Source organism: Pleurodeles waltl, chromosome 1_2 (assembly GCF_031143425.1).
Source record: "Pleurodeles waltl isolate 20211129_DDA chromosome 1_2, aPleWal1.hap1.20221129, whole genome shotgun sequence".
Classification (NCBI taxonomy): domain Eukaryota; kingdom Metazoa; phylum Chordata; class Amphibia; order Caudata; family Salamandridae; genus Pleurodeles; species Pleurodeles waltl.
The window spans coordinates 1,160,600,540-1,160,621,415 of record NC_090437.1 but is presented as its reverse complement, the minus strand read 5'-3'; the positions used below and the strand labels follow the sequence as shown (position 1 = coordinate 1,160,621,415).

The following is a 20,876-nucleotide window of genomic DNA, read 5'->3' as shown; positions in this document are numbered from 1 at the left end:
GCCTTTAAAGTGAGGGTGACTTCAAAGAGTGTCTAAGAAATGCACCAGGCCCCCTTTTAGTTCAATCCTGTCTGCCAGAGTCCCAGTAGGGGGTGTGGCAGTCCTTTGTGTGAGGGCAGGCCCTCCACCCTCCCAGCCCAGGAAGATTCATTCAAAATGCAGATGTATGCAAGTGAGGCTGAGTACCCTGTGTTTGGGGTGTGTCTGAGTGAATGCACAAGGAGCTGTCAACTAAACCTAGCCAGACGTGGATTGAAGGGCACAGAAAGATTTAAGTGCAAAGAAATGTTCACTTTCTAAAAGTGGCATTTCTAGAATAGTAATATTAAATCCGACTTCACCAGTCAGCAGGACTTTATATTACCATTCTGGCCATACTAAATATGACCTTCCTGCTCCTTTCAGATCAGCAGCTGCCACTTCAACAGTGTATGAGGGCAGCCCCAATGTTAGCCTATGAAGGGAGCAGGCCTCACAGTAGTGTAAAAACGAATTTAGGAGTTTTACACTACCAGGACACATAACTACACAGGTACATGTCCTGCCTTTTACCCACATAACACCCTGCTCTAGGGGTTACCTAGGGCACACATTAGGGATGACTTATATGTAGAAAAAGGGGAGTTCTAGGCTTGGCAAGTACTTTTAAATGCCAAGTCGAAGTGGCAGTGAAACTGCACACACAGGCCTTGCAATGGCAGGCCTGAGACAAGGTTAAGGGGCTACTGAAGTGGGTGGCACAACCAGTGCTGCAGGCCCACTAGCAGCATTTAATCTACAGGCCCTAGGCACACATAGTGCACTCTACTAGGGACTTATGAGTAAATTAAATAGCCAATCATGGATAACCCAATCAATAGTACAATTTACACAGAGAGCATATGCACTTTAGCACTGGTTAGCAGTGGTAAAGTGCCCAGAGGTCAAAAGCCAACAACAACAGGTCAGAAGAAATAGGAGGAAGGAGGCAAAAAGTTTGGGGATGTCCCCGTTAAAAGGCCTGGTCCAACACTATGGATGGACTGAAGCCCACAACAATCGCGATTCGAGACAGCGCATGCATGCCATCTAGAGCCAAGACCTAACAAGATACCATTTAGAAAAATATCCTCTAAATCATACGCTAGTATGGGTACCCACAACTTCAGAGATTTATAAAGAACCACTGCTCCTAAACTCAATATCATGTGCCCATTTGAGAAATGCATAAGTCTCCATGATTCTCATGTTTCTCTCTGCCTATTGCACTAAATTAATTTGTCTAAACTGGTACTCAATAAAAAACATTCTATGGTGCAGCTTATTTGTGGGCTGTGGGTGCTTTGGGTTCTTGGACAAACTGCAAACCCTACATATCCCTGCAACCAGGAGGGTCTAGAGGACATAATGGTACACTGCTTTTTTAAATCGATCATCATGAGAAAAAGTTACAGATTAAAATGTTGTCACAAATGCCAGATTTTCCTACTCATTTTCAATATTTCTATATTAAACAGTTACTTTCCTTGGGAAAACCTTGCAAGATTTACACTTTTGACCACTTGTTGAATTTGGAATGTTATCTACTTTTCAGAAATGTATAACTTTTATAGATCACTCATGGGTTTCATACTGCTTTCCACCACACCCTGGAAGTACACTGAGGGCACAGAACATACAGAAAATAGGCTACCTCTTAAACAAATGCCAAAACTGTGATACAATATTAGGTTTTATGATTCAGCTCTGCATGTTCACGAAAGATGGGAGAATGGTGACTTTAGTACAGCAAACCATTAGTGGGTGCCATGTTCAGGGAAAAGACATGAAACTTTTATCTGGAGCACTTTTTGCCTATTTTTCTAAAAAAAAAACTCAAAGTTTTGCTGTATTTTTCCTATTTTTCTAAGGGAATCAACAAACCCTGGGTATCTTTAGTATCTACAGGATTTTAGAAAAAAGGACACAAATTTGGCAGGGATACCTTCTGTGTGAAAAAAGTTAAGCACAAACTACCCCAAATAGCCAACAAAGGGCTCAGCAGCTAAGGGGTTAAAAGAATGAGCAAAAGCACTTCAGCACTAGTTAACTGTGATGATGTACACAGAGTCCTAAGGCCCACAAAAATTATTATCAGCAAAAACAGAAAGAGAGAAGGCAAAAGGTTTGGAGGAAGATCACCCTAAAGCTGTCAGGTCTAACAGTCATACTTTGCTAGATCAGCTTAAAATCAGATATCAGGCCTTTTTTTCCCCTCTACTGAGCTGTGGTAACTACTCTACTCTACAGCGGGAGAATCAAAGCCCTTCTCACACAATGGAGCCATTAACCGTGCTTGATTCGGGTCCTGGAAAATTAAGGGGTGGGAAGATAATCTTCATCACTTCATTAGCTTGCCCCACTTCGCCTGTGTTGGGACAGTCCATGCCTTCAGAAAGAAAGGAAGAGAGCCTGACCTCTGGGGCCAAACAAATTAGGGTTTAATTTTTGAAGTTTTAGTGGAAAGGGATAATTCAGATGTGCACTATGCGTGGAGCTAAGGCGCTCTGCAAAGCTCTTTCCACAGACAACTTGATATCACCTTATTGGAATGTCCCTGAAGGCTGTGTAGGAAGGTTGGGACAGAGGTGAAGTGATGATGTGACACCATAGGACTGGCCAGGTATCCTTGACTTTAAGACCTTTCAACCCCACTTTAAAAACCTTGCACAAGGGATAGACTGATGAGAACGCACTGGACCTAGAAAGTGATGAAGGTAGAAGAATCCCAAGCTGGATGAAGAAGCCACCAGATACCCCTGCAGTGATGGACTTCAGGACTTTGACTTCAGCTGATTCCCAGGACTCGGATGGGTCTCTCCAGGGCCAGTGGCACTGGCTTCTTATGTCTCCTGAGAACATCTTTGGACTGGCCCTTGACTCCGCTGACACATAGGTGCCCTGCAAGTGGCCAGACAACTTAGAAAAGAAATAAGAAAAGTGAGTGTAGCTACCTATTGATATTAATAGGCCTGATCCGGTGGACCTGAGGCATGCCCCCTTCAAGGGCTTTCAGTTTTCATTTCCTGTGTGCAGTGATGGCCGCAGGATGAGCAGGGATGCCACCAATGTTGGTCTCTTAGGGAGATGCAGTCATAACCATGGAGGGCATTTGCCTGGCTTCAAGCACTTTCAGAGCTAGATCTCTATGCTCATCAGCTCTGGAATGTGGCCATCCCTGTTGGTTGGTCCTAAAGTTGCACTAGCAGCATAATAAAAGTTTAATAAATGACACATTGTATAACACAACCCTTTATTGACAATGTAATTGTTGACAATACAAGGTCTGATAATATAACAAATGCTATTGACGTTTGGTATTATCTCCACTGACTTTAATGGTAGAACATAGCATGCATTGCTTATTAGCACTGCCACCAATGATTTGCATAGTGTTGCATTAGTAGATTATAACATGTAACTGCTTTTACTGGTGTGTTGACACTCAGGCAAAACCACTAGACTTGCTGTATTGATTATTTACCCCCTAACATTGTGATATTGCATTTAATAAAGGTGGGTGGGTGTAATGATGTAACATGGCTCCATGCCAGAACACTGGGCATGGAACCAGCTTGTTCTGAGGTTCTGTCATGGAGGGTTCTCTGGATGACAGTTGATATGCTGGCTGTTGGTTGAGGCTGTAATAAATACCTCCTACCACATATCTTCATCTGGTGTGGATTCACTTTATTACACTGGCGACGCTTGGGCGGAGAAAGGAACACAGAGGAAGGGACAGCCTCAACAACAACAAAGAAGGAAGAGCTTGGATTATTTAAGGGAAAAACAGAGATAACTTACAGAGACGTGCTGGGAGAGGATCGAGCGTCTTGCAGCATGTTCTAGCGGAGAAAAGTGTGAAATTGCGGTTGTAGGGGCTTTGTGGAAAGCTGTTTGAGCATTTACTGAGGATCAAAGTGGTCTCTGTATGCTTCACAACGTCAGAAGGTCAGTGAGCAATTGTAAAAGGACTGAAAGCTGTGGGAATTGTTGGCGGCCATCTTGAGTGTGGTGAAAGGAGAAAAACAAGCCAGATTGACTGAAGAAAATAGACTGGATGTTTGGTTGCGGCCATTTTGAGTGAGGAAAACGATCCGAGATTGCTCAAAGAGAAAGCAAGCCCAACTGCCTGAAGAAAACGGACCAAATGTTTCGTGGCGGCCATCTTAGATGCGGAAGAAGGAATTTTTTTTTTTTTTTTTTTTTTTTTTTTTTTTACAGCGCAATTGTTGGAGGACATCGAAGAAGAACATCGACGGTCTATTGGAAGTTGAAACTTAGACGGAGACTGGATAAGGATCACTATATTGGTTTGTGGTCACGGGAATATACATTTCTTTGGAAACTTTATTGCACTTGTGGAATACAAGTATTGGGCGTTGTAAAATGAATTAAACTGAAAAGGTCGTCTCTGCGGTGACAAACACACCTGAAGACCCGTGTTTGATATAGCGGCATCGTGATGGGACATACAGTGACTGGCACACTTTTTGGACTTTAAGTACTTTTAGCAACTAGTAGGGTTTGGAATATATTGTGGGGAAGAAGTGTTTTACACCTCTTGTGAGTATGCAGAATGTTACGGCGCCGCCGTTTTTCTTGTCAGATCCAGGAGAACCGGTTATTAAGTGGAAGAAATGGAAAAAGATTTTTGAGAATTATGCCAGGGTGTGTGGTACGAATTTGAGTGGTGAAAGGAAGCAGGCACTTTTGTTACATTGTTTAGGGGGTGAAGGACAGGAGGTGTTGGAAAATCTACCTCCATTGTCGCAAGCTGATCAGAGGGGGTTGAATGAATATGAAATATGTGCAAGACAACTAGATTTACATTACTTGCCAAAGATTAGTACTATTATGGAAAGGTACCATTTTGGTTTGCGGGAGCAAGGGAAAGAGGAGAGTGTTGAAGAATATATTATGGCTTTACGGAAGTTGGCTTCAAGTTGTAAATTTGGGGCGTTGGTAGAAGAAAGGATTAGAGATCAGTTTGTGCTGAGGTGTTGCAGTGATAAAGTGAGGGAAGAACTCTGGCTAAAGGACGAGCCACCGTTGGATGAGGTTGTTAGTATTGCAAAAAGGGTAGAGCATATGTTAAAGTGTGTTGGAGAACTAAGTAAAGCACATAAAGAAGACAAGGTCAGTGTAAAAGCACAAGAAGTGGAGTGTCAAGTCATACAAAAAGATGAGAAGGACAAAAAGTATGAGGGTGTCCGTGAGAAAGGTGTTGTAATAGAAAATAGCGCAGGAAAGACACAGGGGAATAGGAGGTTTGCAACACCTTTTCAAGGAAATTGCTACAGATGTGGAAGATTTGGACACATGGCTAATGCAAGTGAGTGTCCTGCTAATAGGATTACTTGTAATGTTTGCGGAAAAAGAGGACATTTTGGAAAAAATTGTAGGATGAGGAATAGGAGATATTCTAGATCAGAAATAAAGGAAGTCAGTTTTCAAGTTAGTGAGAGTGAGGTGGAACATCCCTCTGAGTGGGTTTTGGTGGGGGATGTTAGAGTCAAAATGAAATTTGATTCGTGCTCTCACATCACGTTTCTCTCAAAGGATTTTTTTATGAAGAATTTTCAAGGAAGGAAGAAGCTGTTCAAACCTAATATTAAACCTACAGGTTATGGTGGGTTGCCAATTAAGTTATTAGGTTATTTTGATGACTGCATTGAGTACAATGGTAGGTTCACTGATGCTAGGATTTATGTTGCTGAGAGGGGTGATAATTTGTTGAGCTGGAGTCATCAAGCACGCTTGGGTGTCATTCTCAATCCTAATGCACATCCATCTGTTCAGGTACAATCTATTGAGGGTGACGAAAACAAGTTTGTGAGAGCTTTTGGTGAATTGTTCAGTGACACCTTGGGGTGTTTAAAGGGGTACAATCACCATATTAAGTTGAAACAGGGCGCAGTACCAGTTGTGGCAAAAGTTAGACGCATTCCCATTTGTGTCCAAGACGCTGTACAAAAAGAGATAGATAAATTGTTGTCCACTGGTGTTATACAGCCTGTAGAGGCAACGGAGTGGTTAGCTCCCATTGTTGTGGCACGTAAACCAAATAATGAAATCCGTCTATGTGTGGATCTTCGTGCCTTAAATAAAGAAGTGGTGGTTGACAAGTTCCCACTTCCCAATATTGAGGAATTAGTATCATCGTTGGATGGTGCTTGCTATTTTACCACTCTGGATATGGCATCAGCATACCATCAGGTTCCGTTGAGTAAAGAGTGTCAAGAATTAACGGCTTTTATTACGCCAATGGGGGCCTTCAAGTTTTTGCGTATGCCGTTTGGGCTGGTTTCTGCGGCCTCAGTATTCCAGAGGATTATGGAAGATCTTTTTAAAGGCATTTCAGGCGTAAAGTGCTACCAGGATGATGTATTAATATGTGGGAGAAACGTGAGAGAACATGATGAGAGGGTGCATGCTGTGCTTAAAAGGATGCTTGATGCTGGGTTATCTCTTAGGCGAAGCAAATGTAAATTTGGAGTCACTGAACTGGACTATTTGGGTCATCATATTTCACGGCAGGGGGTGAGTCCTAAAAAGGATTTGGTGGACACTATCGAAATGTTAAAATAACTGTGTACAAAAGATGAGGTTTCTTCATTCTTAGGTATGGCAGAATTTTATAACAAATGTATACGAAATTTTGCAGATAAGACTTTAAATCTAAGGAAGTAGATGTGTAAGAATGCAGAGTTTGTTTGGACGGAAGAGTGTGGTACAGAATTTAAACAAGTAAAAAATGATCTCAGGAATGCACCAAACTTACAAGCTTTTGTACCTGGGAATCCCACTTTCATTGTTACTGATGCGAGTATAAAGGGGCTGGGTGCTCTTCTTTTTCAGATCAGGAAGGGCCAAGAGGTGCTAATAGCTTGTGCTTCAAGATGCTTGAAAGGGGCAGAGATATGTTATTCTGTTATAGAGAAGGAAGCGTTGGCAATTTTCTGGGCCATAAACAAGTTCAAAAAATTTGTGTGGGGATCTTCTTTCGTAGTCAGGTCTGATCATAAACCCCTGAAAGAAATTTTTGAGAAGAAGGGTTTGGACTCGATTTCCTCGAGGATCAGGAGATGGGTCATTTCCTTACAGGAGTATAACTTCATGTTTGAATACATTCCGGGAAAGACAAATGTAACGGCAGACTGTCTGTCGAGATTGGTGGAGGTGGTAGAGAATGATAAATCTCAGGATGAAAATGATCAATGTGATGCTGAGTGTGGCATAAGAGTTTGTGATGTTACGCTGGGGGCTGTAAAGGAAGATGAATGGAGGGATGAGTTGCAAAAGGATAGTGAATTGTGTTCTGTGATGTCTCTTTTGGATCAGCATAAGTCTCGAAGTCTGGTTAAACCTTGGTTGTTAGTTGCGAATGAGTTAGCCGTTGTTGATGGTGTTCTAATGAGGGGCACAAGAATGATTCCCCCATTGAGTTTGAGGGAAGTCATCGTGAACATGGCTCATGAAGGGCATATGGGCATTTCTAAAACCAAAGAGCGCATCCGTCAGGATATCTGGTGGCCTGGATTAGATTTGATGGTAGAACGTACTGTTAGGGAGTGTACACCTTGTCAAGCTAGTGATAAGGTACTCAAACCAAGATGTTCACCTATGGTTTGTAGAAGTTTACCAAAAAGTCCATGGGATGAATTAGCTATCGATATTGTGGGGCCATTGCATGGAGAACATCAGACTCCTTACCTGTTGGTGTTGCTGGATTTGTATTCACGATGGGTGGAGGTGAGTTTGGTGAGAGAGATCACTTCTCAATCTGTGATCAGTTTTTTAGAATCTGTGTTCAAACGCGAGAGTTTTCCTAACTCTATTCTTTCTGACAATGGTCCGCAGTTCTGTTCTGCTCAGATGGAGGAGTATTTTGTAAAATGTGGAATTGTACATAAAAAAATTGCGTTATATCATCCAGAGGCGAATGGTGCTTTGGAGAGATTTAACAGGACTTTAAAGGAGAGTATACAATTAGCAAAGGTAAACTGTTTAGATTGGAGAAAGGAACTGCAGGGTCGTATAACAGCTTACAGGTACACTCCTCATGCATCAACGGGGAAGCCTCCTTTTGAACTGCTCAGGGGAAGGTCTCCAAATACTTGTTTGTGTCCTGGCTGGATGGTTGCTGGGAAGGGTTTGAAAAACAATGGTATTGGGGAATGGAGAGACAAAGAAGTGTCTCTGCAAAGCAAAAGGAAGATTTATGTTGATAAAAGGAATAATGCGAAAGTTACAAATTTTGAGGTTGGAGATAAAGTAAAGGTCAAAGCTCCTGTTGGGTGTCAAAATTGGTCAAAATATACCTCTCCAAAAACTATCATTAAGCTGTTTAAAAATGCTGTCAAGACGGATGATGGTCGCATCTGGAATCATAGTCGTGTAGCACATTTTGGGGGGTGTGGTGTGGCCGACAGGAGAGATGATACTTCTTATCGTTTTCCCTCTGACATTGATTTAAGGTCTGATAATACTCGTAGGAGTGTCAGAACACACAGGTTTCCTTTACATTTGCGTGATTTCGTGTAGTTCTTTCTACCCTCTTTTTCTTTCTGTTCAAATGTGTTTTTTGTTCTCATGTTATTTCTGTTCTAATGTAAAGAGGAAGAAGTGTAATGATGTAACATGGCTCCATGCCAGAACACTGGGCATGGAACCAGCTTGTTCTGAGGTTCTGTCATGGAGGGTTCTCTGGATGACAGTTGATATGCTGGCTGTTGGTTGAGGCTGTAATAAATACCTCCTACCACATATCTTCATCTGGTGTGGATTCACTTTATTACAGTGGGTTTCTGATTATTTGATTCAGGACCCACTACTCTGTATGTGTCATGAGAATGAGAATGCCACCACAGCCATCTACTTTATTATAAATGTTTGTAAGTAATGAGTAGCATTTTGTGGTGTGTGGGTAATAAAAATGATTTCCAATGCAAATGAAAATGCACTGACTGGACAATGATTTATTGGGTGTTGTTATTGTGTACGAGCGAGCAGGGGTTACTAGCCCACATCACCTCCCCTGAGTAGGTTTTGGACTACCCTGCTTCCTTACCCCGAGACAGTCAACTGCTATAATGAGTTACTTGGTTCACAGTACAAACACTATTGTGGACTTATTACTTGTGAAGGACTCACATACTTCACAACTAATCATCTAATTCTTTGCAATAATCACTTTCAAGATGCTCCTGGCAGACCTCACGAGGGGGGAACTTAGGTAAAGGAGGCTGAAATTAGGAGGTCTCTTGCATCCACCTATGGCCCCTTTGCTTTAGTCGCATTAAGGGATGAAGTTTGGATGGAACTCAGCACAACAGGCCAAAACAAACTTACATACCCATTCTAGGGATTGAGCAAGCACTCCATCGGTGTGATAGCAGCACCTGCCTTTAAGAGTACACATGTGAAATATAATAACATAACACATGTATTTCTAGAACATACAGTCACCCCTGAGGAGTTTCTAAAAAAACAATAATCTATGCACATTTTATCAAGCTCAGAATGATGAAAAGTTGAGTGGAACTTCCAGGACTCAAACCTGTGACAATTATATCAAATAAAGATGTTGTCAGCAAATGTGCTAGTCCATTGAGTCACCTGACACTCAGCGATGCCATTGGTGCCATTGGTAGGATGAATGCTTTGCCATTCCTCTATTGAAGTACTGTAGTGGACCAATAAAGACAGTTGGAGATATAAACAGAGAAGGTACGCAGAGACACCTGTGTAGAAAGAATATGCCTTTCCAACCAGTGCTAAGGTTCGAGAATGAGAGTGACTGTCATCCAATCCTCATTAGTGACATAGATATGGACAGGTCAAAGGAAGAAATATGTGTGTGTGTGTGTACCACTGTCACTACTGTACTCAGTCACACTTTAAACGGAAAATATATTTTTGCATTTATATTTAACTACAAATTTAGCCCCCATGAATGAATCTTCACCAAATTTAGCATTCACTTACCCTAACAATTTGTGCAGTTCTATGCCAAGTAAAAAGTCAAGTAAGGGTTCACAAAAAATGCTTTTTCCCACACATAGGAAATGTTTCTCACACTTACAGTCAACAATTCTGAAAGGTTTTACATAAGCCTTGGCAGTAAGTAGAACTCAGCTTTTCTTGGCTTTATATAAATCAGTTTCAGTGATTTTTCATAAAATATAGATAATAAAGGCGCCATAGGCTTTAAAGGGAGGAATGATTTGTAGGGGACCACCTCCCTTGGATGAAAATTTAATAAAAGACCAACTATTGGGCAAGGGAGATTTTAGTTCATGTCGTCCACTTCAGGGCAACAGACCAAAAACAGAGGCTGCAAACCCAAAAGCTCTAATTGGCAGCAAGAACATATTTTCTTTTGCAACCTGCCATTACACAATGTGGGAACATGGTAGCTGCATCCCAATAAAGAAAATAAAAAAGCAAAATATCTCAATCTGGGATGATCGTAACAACATAGTGGCCCAGAGCATAGTTGCCACCCTTCTTCACTTTGCCACAGTGGATCATATTACATTACCCCAAAGACTTGAAGAAACCAGAATAGAGAGCACAGCTCTCATTTGGATCATGTTCTACCTACGCAACAGTATAAATATTATGTACATCCCACCCATTCTCTTCTAAACCAAATGAGATTAAAGCAGGAATTCCTTAAGGTACACCAATGCTTTTCATCATCTACATGAGGTCTCTACTAGATTAGATCTATGGTTTTGACATCATCTACTATAACTACCCAGATGACACACAGTTACTTCTGAAACGGGTAAGCCCAAAGAACATTAAAACATTAAAAATCATCAGCCAATAGATAACATGGAGCATTACAATTGAATGCCTCCAAAACTGAGACACTCAACTAGAGCAACAGGAAAACTTACAATCGTCTTTTAGATTGGCCTGACGATCTAGGACCAACTCCCAAAAATATCTTAGGAGTTAAAAAACTTTGCAATTACCATGGATGCCAAACTATTAATTAATCCATTAGTGCAGTTTCCCATTGGGAGCAAAAAGAGGAATGGAGCTTGAGGTCTGTGAACTTTAAAAATACATCTTTCATTAATGAAAGGTTTTAGATTGTCACTTTTAGAAAGTAGGAATTTTCTTGCTTAACCATTCTGTGCCGCTGCCTGCATGTAGAATCCACATCTGGGTCAGACTGGTAGTTGGGCTGTGTTAGACTTTTCCTCCTTGGCGTGGTCTCCCTTAATATTTTGCGTCTGTTTCCAAGAGAAACTGGTCAGACATCAATGGCCATCTTAGGTTCACCCCGGGAGGGGGTGGGGGAGGTTCTGGGTACTCCAGGCCAAGTTCTCATCGGGGAGGGTGCAGGATCGAGAAGGACCTGTCCTCTTACGTATGTCTTAAGGGGCTCCTCATCGGTGCCCCAAGGCGGGAATTTAACTGACCCTGACAAAATGCAGCACTGGGAGGGTGCAGGATCCAGAGGGACCTGTCCTCTTACGCTTGTCTTGGAAGGCACCCGGAAGGGTCCCCAAAGCGTGAAAGTAGTCATTACCAAAGGCCGATCCTCTCAAAGGGATCCCCTAGTGTCTGAAGGAGAAGGGGGGACAACTGGAAACAGTGTTGCTCCAAATCTGGAGACCAGCAGCACCACCCAGCAAAGGCGGTGCGGATGCTTCCTTTGAACACTCCCCTTAGTCCAGCCCAAGGGTACCGTCCATAGGTTGGAGGACCAGGTCATGGGTAACCCCCTAGATTTGGGAGTAGAGACTTTTGTACCCAGCATCCCTACTGTTTTGTTCCCCCAGGGATTCAGTTTCTGAGGGGAAGGGTTTGAGGGAGGACACTCCCCTAACTCATGTCCAGCCCAAGGGTACCGTCCCTAGGTTGGATAACCAGGTCCTGGGTAACTCCCTTGACCTGGAAGTAGACACAGCTGTCCCCAGTCTCTCTACCAATACTTCTGGGGGTATCACCCCTGATGGGAGGGTGCGGAACTCTAGAAAGAGGGTCAGGAGGAGGAAAGGCTCTTTCCTGACCCCGGCCTAGCCGGAGGGGAAGGACTCTGGGTTGGGAGACCAGTTACAGGGGGGGTTCCTCTGAATTGGCGGGTGAGCTGACCAGGACGATTGACACCAGTGCCCTGGCAGTTCTGGATTCTGTGGGTATCACTCCTCAGAGGAGGAGGTGGAACCCTAGAAGAAGGGGCAGGAGGAGAGACTTTCTCCTGACCCCTATTCAGGCTATGGGACCAGTCCCTAGGCTAGAAGACCAGTGGCAGAGGGTAACTCCTGAATGGGTGGGAAGGAGAGTGGAGAGAGGATGCTGTGCACCTAGGGCTCCTGCCCCCCACTCAGAGAGGTTTTAGAGACCATAGTCCCCGGGATGGCCTGGGACTGGCTCTGGTCATAGACAACTAGGACGCCTCCATGGGTTAGTTTAGATTGTCTGGGAAGCTTAGACAGTGGGATTCAACTGGGTTCAGATTGGCACAGAACTGGATTATGCCCCTGCAGTTGCCAACCACGGTCCTGGTTCTATCGCCCCAAGCATGGAAGTCCATCAAGGTATTGATTGGTCTCCCCTGACTTTAGGCTGGTAGGGGGTCATGTTGGACCTGGCCCTTTTACAGGGTCATTTCCCAGACGTTTTGCCTTTTGCCTCCTTATTTTTCTGACCTTTGTTGGCTGACATTATGACTCTGAGAACTTGTTCACTGCTAACCAGTGCTAAAGTGCATGTTCTCTCCCTAGTAAAATTGGTATGATTGGCTTATACCTAATTGGCATATTTAATTTACCTATAGGTCCCTTGTAAAGTGGTATCCCTATATCCAGGGCCTGTAAATTAAATGATACTAGTGGGCCTGCAGCGCTGCTCCCGCTACTCACTGAAGTAGCCTGTCAAACCTATCTCAGACCTGCTAGCACAGGACCTGTATGCGCAGTTTTCTGCCACAGGGACCTGGCATCTAAATTTACTTGCCAGGCCCAGAACTCCCCTTTTACTATGTGTAAGTCACCTCTAAGGTATGCCCTAGCTAGCCCTATGGGCAGGGTGCCATATATGTAGAAGGCAGGACATGTGCCAGGTTGCGTGGCCTGTCCTGGTAGTAAGAAACAGCCTAACTTGGTATCTCACTGCTTTGAGTGCTGCCTTCTCATTGTATTCCATTAGAAATTCCATGCCTTATGTGTAAGGGGTATTGTCTGATTTATGAGGAGTAGCGTAGGCATGTTTGGTATGGTTGTAATAGTGATAAGAAATGCTGGTGTAGGTGTATTTTTTATTACTATTACAGAAATGCAACTTCTAGAAAGTGAGCATTTCTATGTGCTTATGACTCTGGTGTTTTGCAGCTTGACTCCAATCCACTTCTGGGCAGACTGACAGTTAGGGCTTTGTGCATACATTTCACACAGCCTATACACAGGGAGGGTGGAGGTGTCACAGAGGTGCATCTACATATTATATGGTCTTCCTGAGCTGAGAGAAGGGAGAGGCAGGGCACACTTGCATTTGTAAAGGCTGCGCCCTGGCCTCGCACAATAGGGTTGTTTACCCCCCACTGATGTTTGGAGCATGTGCTGGAGGAGAGAAGGGGCAATCCCAGTACCAGTTGTAACTGGTTGGAACCCCCTCTCCTCCTCATTGTAAGAGACACTGCAAACTTAGTATAAGTACAGGAGAATTTTCCCCACATTTTGAACATTCTTGGAACTGGACAGAAGGCTGCTGAGAAGACTCACCAGGGACCGCCATGGAGTGCTGCTGTTGTGCTGACCTGCGACCCACAGGAGGAACTACCACTGCTTGCATCCACTTTGTGCTGGCCTGTTGCTGGGCCCCACTGCCCTGTGCTCTACTTTCTGTCTCCCAGGGACTGGGTGCTGTGGCGCTGCCTCCCCGCACACGCTGTGCCCTGATTACAGAGGGCACGAGGAGCACTTTTCCTACTGAAATTCTTTGGGTGCCTAGAGAAGCACCTTGCTGAGACCTCCAAATGTGCCTGGACGAGTGCTGCTAGGGGCCCTGTGGGGAGAATCACTGCCCCAACCCAGGCTCCCAGAAGTGGCCCCCAACGCTCGTAAGCGATTCTCGACACTCCTAAATCACCGCCGCAGCCCGGGACACCAGTGTTGCCTTGCACGCTTTTTAAAGCGCTTTTTGTGCTGCCCGTATCACCGCTGCAGTCTGGGTGCCGAGCAATCACTGCAGCAGCCTGAGCTCGTGTTTCATTGTTAGAGCGTGTCACGCTCTGCTCAGTGCCCCCAGGGCACCAAAAGGAGGAAAAGAGGAGCAAGCTCCCTCCAGCCGTGCCCCCAGGGTGAAGCGAGCTTATAGATGTGCCCCCGGGGCACCAGCAGGCACCGTATTTAGTGCCTGCTCACCAGAAACAGGGAGGAAACCGGGAGAGTGGCTCGCACACTGTGCCTGGTGCGGCTGCCCTCCAGAGCAGGAGGAAAGCCTAATCCGAGGCCCCTGCTATAACGTATCCTCACTCTGACTGCCGTCCCGAGGACGCGGGCAGCTCTCTATACAAAGCAGGGCACAGGGAGCAGAAAGGGAGTTCCTTTCCCCCCAACCACTGCCTTAGGGGCGCAATCTCCCCATAACTTACTGGCATTGTTTTGTGGCCCCCTGTTTGATGGTAGGGCCAGTGGAGGCTCGGGGGCTCCCTGAGATCGCAGGCCCCAGGAGGGGCCCGTTAGTAAAACAGAGAGGGTGCTGACCGCCCCTCTCCCTTAGCAGCCACGTGTGGCCCCCATTGAGTGCATAGGAGCACCAGGGGCCCCTACCACGATCTTCCAAGCACTAGGAGTGCCTTGTTCTACAAAATAAGGTACTTTTGGGGACAGTGGGGGGTATATATATATATCTATCATGTCTTGCCATATGTAACAATGTTCCTTTATGGGCATGTAGGAGGTATTTTATGAAAAGTACACATATTTCTTTCTTTATTGTAATTCCTGACTACTGTTTATGTTGCAGAATCCTGAGTACTTACGTGTTCCATTGTGACAACTGCTTATTCTTGCAGAGTATTAGTAACTTGTGTAACGTTCTGACAACTGCTAAGGTAGCAGGGTATTACTGACGTGTAATGTTTGGTCTAATTATGTTTTGTGCAAAACAGTTTATTTTTACATAGCTCACGGTTGTGTTTACTTTGTGGTGCACATCTTGCGTCACGTGTGTTGTGTGTGTTGTGCAAACGCTTTACACATTGCCTCCAGGTTAGGCCTGACTGCTCGTGCCAAGCTACAAAGGGGGTGAGCAGGGATTATCTTGGACGTGTAACTCCCTTGCCCTGACTAGAGTGGGTGGGTTCTGCCTGGCTTAGGTGCATACCCTAGCCAACCAGAAACCCCATTTCTAACAATAGGTATGAATGGTGTGGAGTTGGATAGTGTGAAGGACTGTATGTTGGTTGGTTTAGGTGCGGTAGCTAATATTATGTAAAGAACTGTTCTTGTTTCAAAATATTACTAATTATTGATATATATCTTAATAAAGAAAATAATAAACATATTTACTGTAATACAAAGTGCTGGTTGGCTTCACTTATGATATGACTTTTGACTGAGCATCCTCGGGGTTGCTCTTTGTCTTTCCCTGTCCCACTCCTCATCGTTACCCTATGGTGAACCCTTTGATGTCATTAGACACTTTAGAATGCATCTTCATTCCGCTTCACGCCCTCCTATTTCTTTCTTGTGTAAATCCATATTATCTGTTGTTTGTTTTCCAAAGGAAACTTAAGGGATAGGAAACTTAAAAGGATTGTGGCTTGCCACCTTGTAGTCTGTTTGAACCTGCTTTTTTTTCCTTCTAATTCTAATCTGAGGTCAATTTGTTTCATGGTGCTTTCAATCCTCTAAAGTTTATAAGTGAGTGGACATGCCTCACAGATGATTTTGTCTTCACTGATACAAACAGAATTCTGAATGTATTATTCATATAGTGTGCCAGCGTTTATAAATGGTGACATAATGCATCATTTGAGAACTGAAAGCAAAAAAGTTCCATCCACATAGAGTTGCACAAGTATAATTTAAAACAATGTAAAACAAGTCATTCCATTTGGACACGTGTTTTGTTGTTGTTCTGTCTTACAATATTTGCAATCATACACTAGAGTAGAGTAACAGTGTACACGAACATTTCCCCATCATCTTAGCAAAGATTCAACAAAAGGGAATACAGGCATTGATAACTGCTAATGCCCGACTGTATTTACATTTAAGTAACTATTATGAGGTTTATTACATATTGCTTCAAATATTTAGATGTATTTATGGCCAGGATAAAATAATAAGAACATTTGAAGAATAAAGAATCAAAAATGAACAAAATCAATTAAGACAGTGTGCATGTGTTCCTGTTTTTTACTATTTATACGTGAACCACTTACCCAACCTCGTAGTAGTTCGTACGCTGTAATTCCAAGCGACCACCAGTCCACAGGATATAAATATCCTGACCCACCATCCATAAATGACTGGAACACCTCAGGAGCTAATAGAAAAAAAGATCAGAATTACATATTGCTTAGTCAGCATCAACATCGTGCTATGTAGATCTTTAATTGTATTTCAAATTATCAGATTGGGTTTAACAATATTTGGAGGGGCAACAAGCTTGATCAATCCTAAAAACAAATGAGCAAATGAGGCAAAGAGACCTAACATTTTGATCTGATTTGGGGCATTGAAGGTTTCTTATGTTATGTCATGCTATGTTAGGTTATGTTGTTATATTGAATTGTGTAGCACACTATCCACCTGAGAGAGTATCCAGGTGCTTAGGCAGGTGTGAAGGATTTTGGTCCATAAATTGCTTATACGAGGACTCAGGGCTTCAGCTTCTTGTGGAACTCAAGAAGTCAGGAGGAGACTCTGATGTAGTGAGAGAGGTTGTTCCATGTCTTGGGTGTGATGTAGGAGAATGGTCGACCTCTAGTTTTGCTTTTGTGGATGCTTTGTGTTAGAAATCGGGTCTCTAGTTGGCAGAAGTGTGCACCCTGTCCAAGTGGGGACTATAATCCTAGTCAGGGTAAGTCACACCACAACCTAAATTATCCTGGACTCACCCTTCGGTGGCTTGGCACAGAGCAGGCAGGCTTGACTTAGAAGGCAATGTGTAACGTATTTGTGCAATAACTCATACAGTAACACAGTGTAAACACCACAAAAAGTACTCCACACCAGTTTAGAAGAATAGATAATATTTATCTGAATAACAAAAGTCCAGAACAACAGAAATCAAATATGCACAAGTCAAGATATAACTTTTTAGAGGTTTAAGTAAGTCTTAATCCATAGGAATTAATGGAAGTATCTCTTTAGCACAAAGTACCTGGGATGCGTAAAAAATACAGACACTGCGAGCCACCAAAAAAGTGAGGTGCCGGAAAGCAAAGCGATGTGTTGATTTTTCCAGTGCGCTGGAGGTGATTTATTGACTCCTTCCTCTCAGTCAAGGCAATGCATCGATTTAGCAGGCGCTGCGTCACTTTTTTTTCGGTGCAGTAGGTGAAGTCTTTGATGGCCCTCGGACTTCTCAACAGGAGGCAAGCTGACAAGCCCTTGGAGATCACTTGTGGTAGGAAGGCAAAGTCCTTTCAGCAGAATCAAGGAGCAGCAGGCAGCAGGAAGCTGGGCAAAAATCAGGAGAGCAGTACTTCTAGAAAAGCAGTTCAGATGAGTCATTTGGGCAGCACTGCAGTCCTTCTGACAGAGTCAAGTTGTAGGTCCAGAAGTGTCTGATTTCAGGGGGTCACAGAACCAGCATACATACCCAAATGTGCCATTTGAAGGGAGGAGTCTTCAAAGAGTCGATTTTGAGGTGCACCAGTTCCCCCTTTTAACCCAGTGTTGTCTGCCAGGAGATCTGTGGGGGTTTATCAGTCCTTTTTGTGGGGGCAGGCCACTAGCCTTTGAAGTGTAAGTGAGAGCACCTCAACCCTTCCTACCCAGTATGCAGACGAGTGCAGACTCAGCTGAGTGTCCTGTGTTTATGGCTGTGTGGTTGGAATGCACAAGGGGAGCTGTCAACCAGCACAGACCAGACGTGGATTGGAGATAGGATGTAAGATACACAGAGCAGTAATTGCAGAAAAATGCCTACTTTCTCAAAGTTACAAATAAACAGGGTAACCCAATATTCCTCACAGAACTGGGTAATCTAAACACCAAAGCACACAATGTTCATGGAGGAATCATTTGCATACAAATATTTCAACAGTATTAAACACTATTAATGTCGTAATTAACCATCAATCAAATTACAAAAATGAACGGCCTGTAATTTGTTTCTGAAAAAAATAAGATTTTTTTATATATTCACTAATAATATATTCATCAATATACCAGAGCAACAAACAAAAGTTTTAGTATTTTCTATACAAACACAATGGTGACCCCTCTAGTCAGAAGGAGAGCACCAACCCTCCTGACTCTCCAACCACAAATGTTTCGAGTCCTATATGCAGTCTTCAAAACAATCGGAAATCGCTCCTAACAGACTCTAGCAGCTCATGCAATGAATTGCGTTATGGAGAGTATAAGGTTGACATTTCGGTCTGCCAAGGCTCAAACCATCCATGTGACCATCCTCAGGACAATGTGTCAAAGTGGGTTAAATCAGAATAATTGTTGCTCTATGACACAACAAATAACCCATATTAATAAAACGCTATACAACAATAAAAATCTGCAGAAAAGCAAACCACGCTGTACATGCAAGTGAATTTCCCACTCTCAAGGCAGCCCAAAAGTCAGCCTACATGAACCTTAGTGTAAAACGTGCATTTTTCCACATTGCCTTAACGTACAACACAAACTCTGTACAAAAAAGTATCTATATGTACATATATATATATATATATATATATATATATATATATATATAAAAAATAAAATAAAATCACCTGCCAGTGCTCCGCAAACAACTGACAAAAGTTAAATATCCGCAAGCGAAGTGAACCAACTAATGCCTGAAACCAATACCAAAAATAATGCAACACAGCATATTAATACTTGCTTCAATATCAACTAGCTAGAAAGGCACTGCTTAGTCTTTTTCATCCGGCACATCCAATTAAACAAAAAGCATACTAAATCAACATCCGATCTACAGCAGCAAGACTCCCACAGTACCATGCTTACCGTTAGTCAGTTACTCCAGCACAAAGTAAATATTTTTTAATCTACAAGAAGACAAAATAAACACCAATCTATTAACCACAATCATGTGAGCACACTCAACTTCAAGGAACATAAATGTATTAGAAACAAATATTACTTACTTCACCACAGATACGTAAACTCCCACCGGGCTAGAATCAATCATAAAGCTCAGGCGTGCAAACAAACAAACAGTCCATCTTAACCAAAAGCCCGGCTGGCATAACTCCTTAGAAATCACAGGACCACTCCACACAACTGCTGCGGCCATCTTGGAACAGAATATCTTTCATCAAACCTATAGAATTCCTTATCAATCCTAACATTCCATACAAAACATTTGCCAACAATATGATGCATTCAAACATCAAAGTGAATGCAGATTTTATTGCACACAGTTATACAGTCATAACTACATAAGTGGTCAAATAGTCACTCTTAAGCAAAAACATAGAAGGCATAGCCCCTTAAAAATCACATGACCAGTCCACAAAACTGCGGCGGTTATCTTGGAACTGAGTATCTTTCATCAGATCTAATCAGGACAGACCATCTAACAAATTGCTAAGCGATCCAAATCGTTAAATACAATAAATTCCCAAAAATATGATACACAAATAAGACCTCTATCAGCCAGAGGCCTCTCACAACACCAATTTTTTGTAGATCCTATTACACACAGCTATACAGTCATAACTTCCTCAGTGGTCAAATAGTCCAAGTCCTAATACTTTGTATGGCACCTCATAAATGGATCACATCGCAGAAGCGCATATATACTGGAACTCACTCAAGAAAGCAAACTACCAGTAAGTGCATTCCTGAAATGGTAATGTTAAATCCAACTTCACCAGTAAGCATGATTTCTCGCTGGCATTCCAACCATACCAAACATGACAATGCCACTCCTTTCAGATCAGAAATTATCACTTAAAAGTATGTGAGGGAATTTCACATTCCTGGCCTATGAGAGGAGCATGCTTTACAGTCATGAAAATTTACTTTGGGAGTGTTTCAATACTAGGACATGTAAAACTTACAAGTATATGTCCTGCCTTTTACTCACATAGCTCCCTGCCTATGGGCTACCTATGGCCTACTTTAGGGTTGACTTTTATGTAAAAATAAAAGGGGGAGTGTATGGTTTGGTAAATAGTTTTAAATGGCAAGTAGAAGTGGCAGTAAACTGCACACACAAGCCCCATGATGGCAGGCCTGAGACATCATTAAAGGGCTACCTATGTGGGTTGTACAATCAGTGCTGCAGACACACTAGTGGCATTTCATTTGCAGGCTCTGGAATCATGTTGTGCACTTTACTAGGGACTTATAAGTAAACTAAAGCCAACAACAAAAAGATCAAAAAAAGAGGAAGGCAAAAATGTTTGGGGTGACCCTTCAAAGATGGCCATTTTTCAATATGGACAATGTGTGAGTAAGTGAGGCACAGAGTTGGTGTTTGGTGGGTTGATGAAAGTGTATGCAGCTGTTCGTGTATTCTGGTCCTGTGTTGTGTGGGGCTTAGTACGTGTGTGTCAGAAGACTGAAACGGCGAGCCAGTCAAGCTTCCTGCGGTGCGGTGTGATGTGGGACATCGAGTATGAGTATTGCAGAAGTATTCTGGCTGGTCAGGAGTCTGTGTAGGAATTGTTTGGAGATTCTGGCATAGAC

At 43.0% G+C, this 20,876-nt stretch overlaps 1 protein-coding gene across 2 annotated transcripts in view; it reads right to left on the bottom strand.

Moving 5' to 3' along the window:
- STK32B (serine/threonine kinase 32B) overlaps positions 1 to 20,876 on the bottom strand; it is a 1,635,948-nt gene that overhangs the window by 271,991 nt on the left and 1,343,081 nt on the right. For both annotated transcript variants that reach the window (XM_069202951.1, XM_069202961.1), the window contains one exon: positions 16,433 to 16,536. In XM_069202951.1, the coding sequence (XP_069059052.1) occupies positions 16,433 to 16,536 (104 nt within the window). The remainder of the gene's footprint in view (positions 1 to 16,432; positions 16,537 to 20,876) is intronic.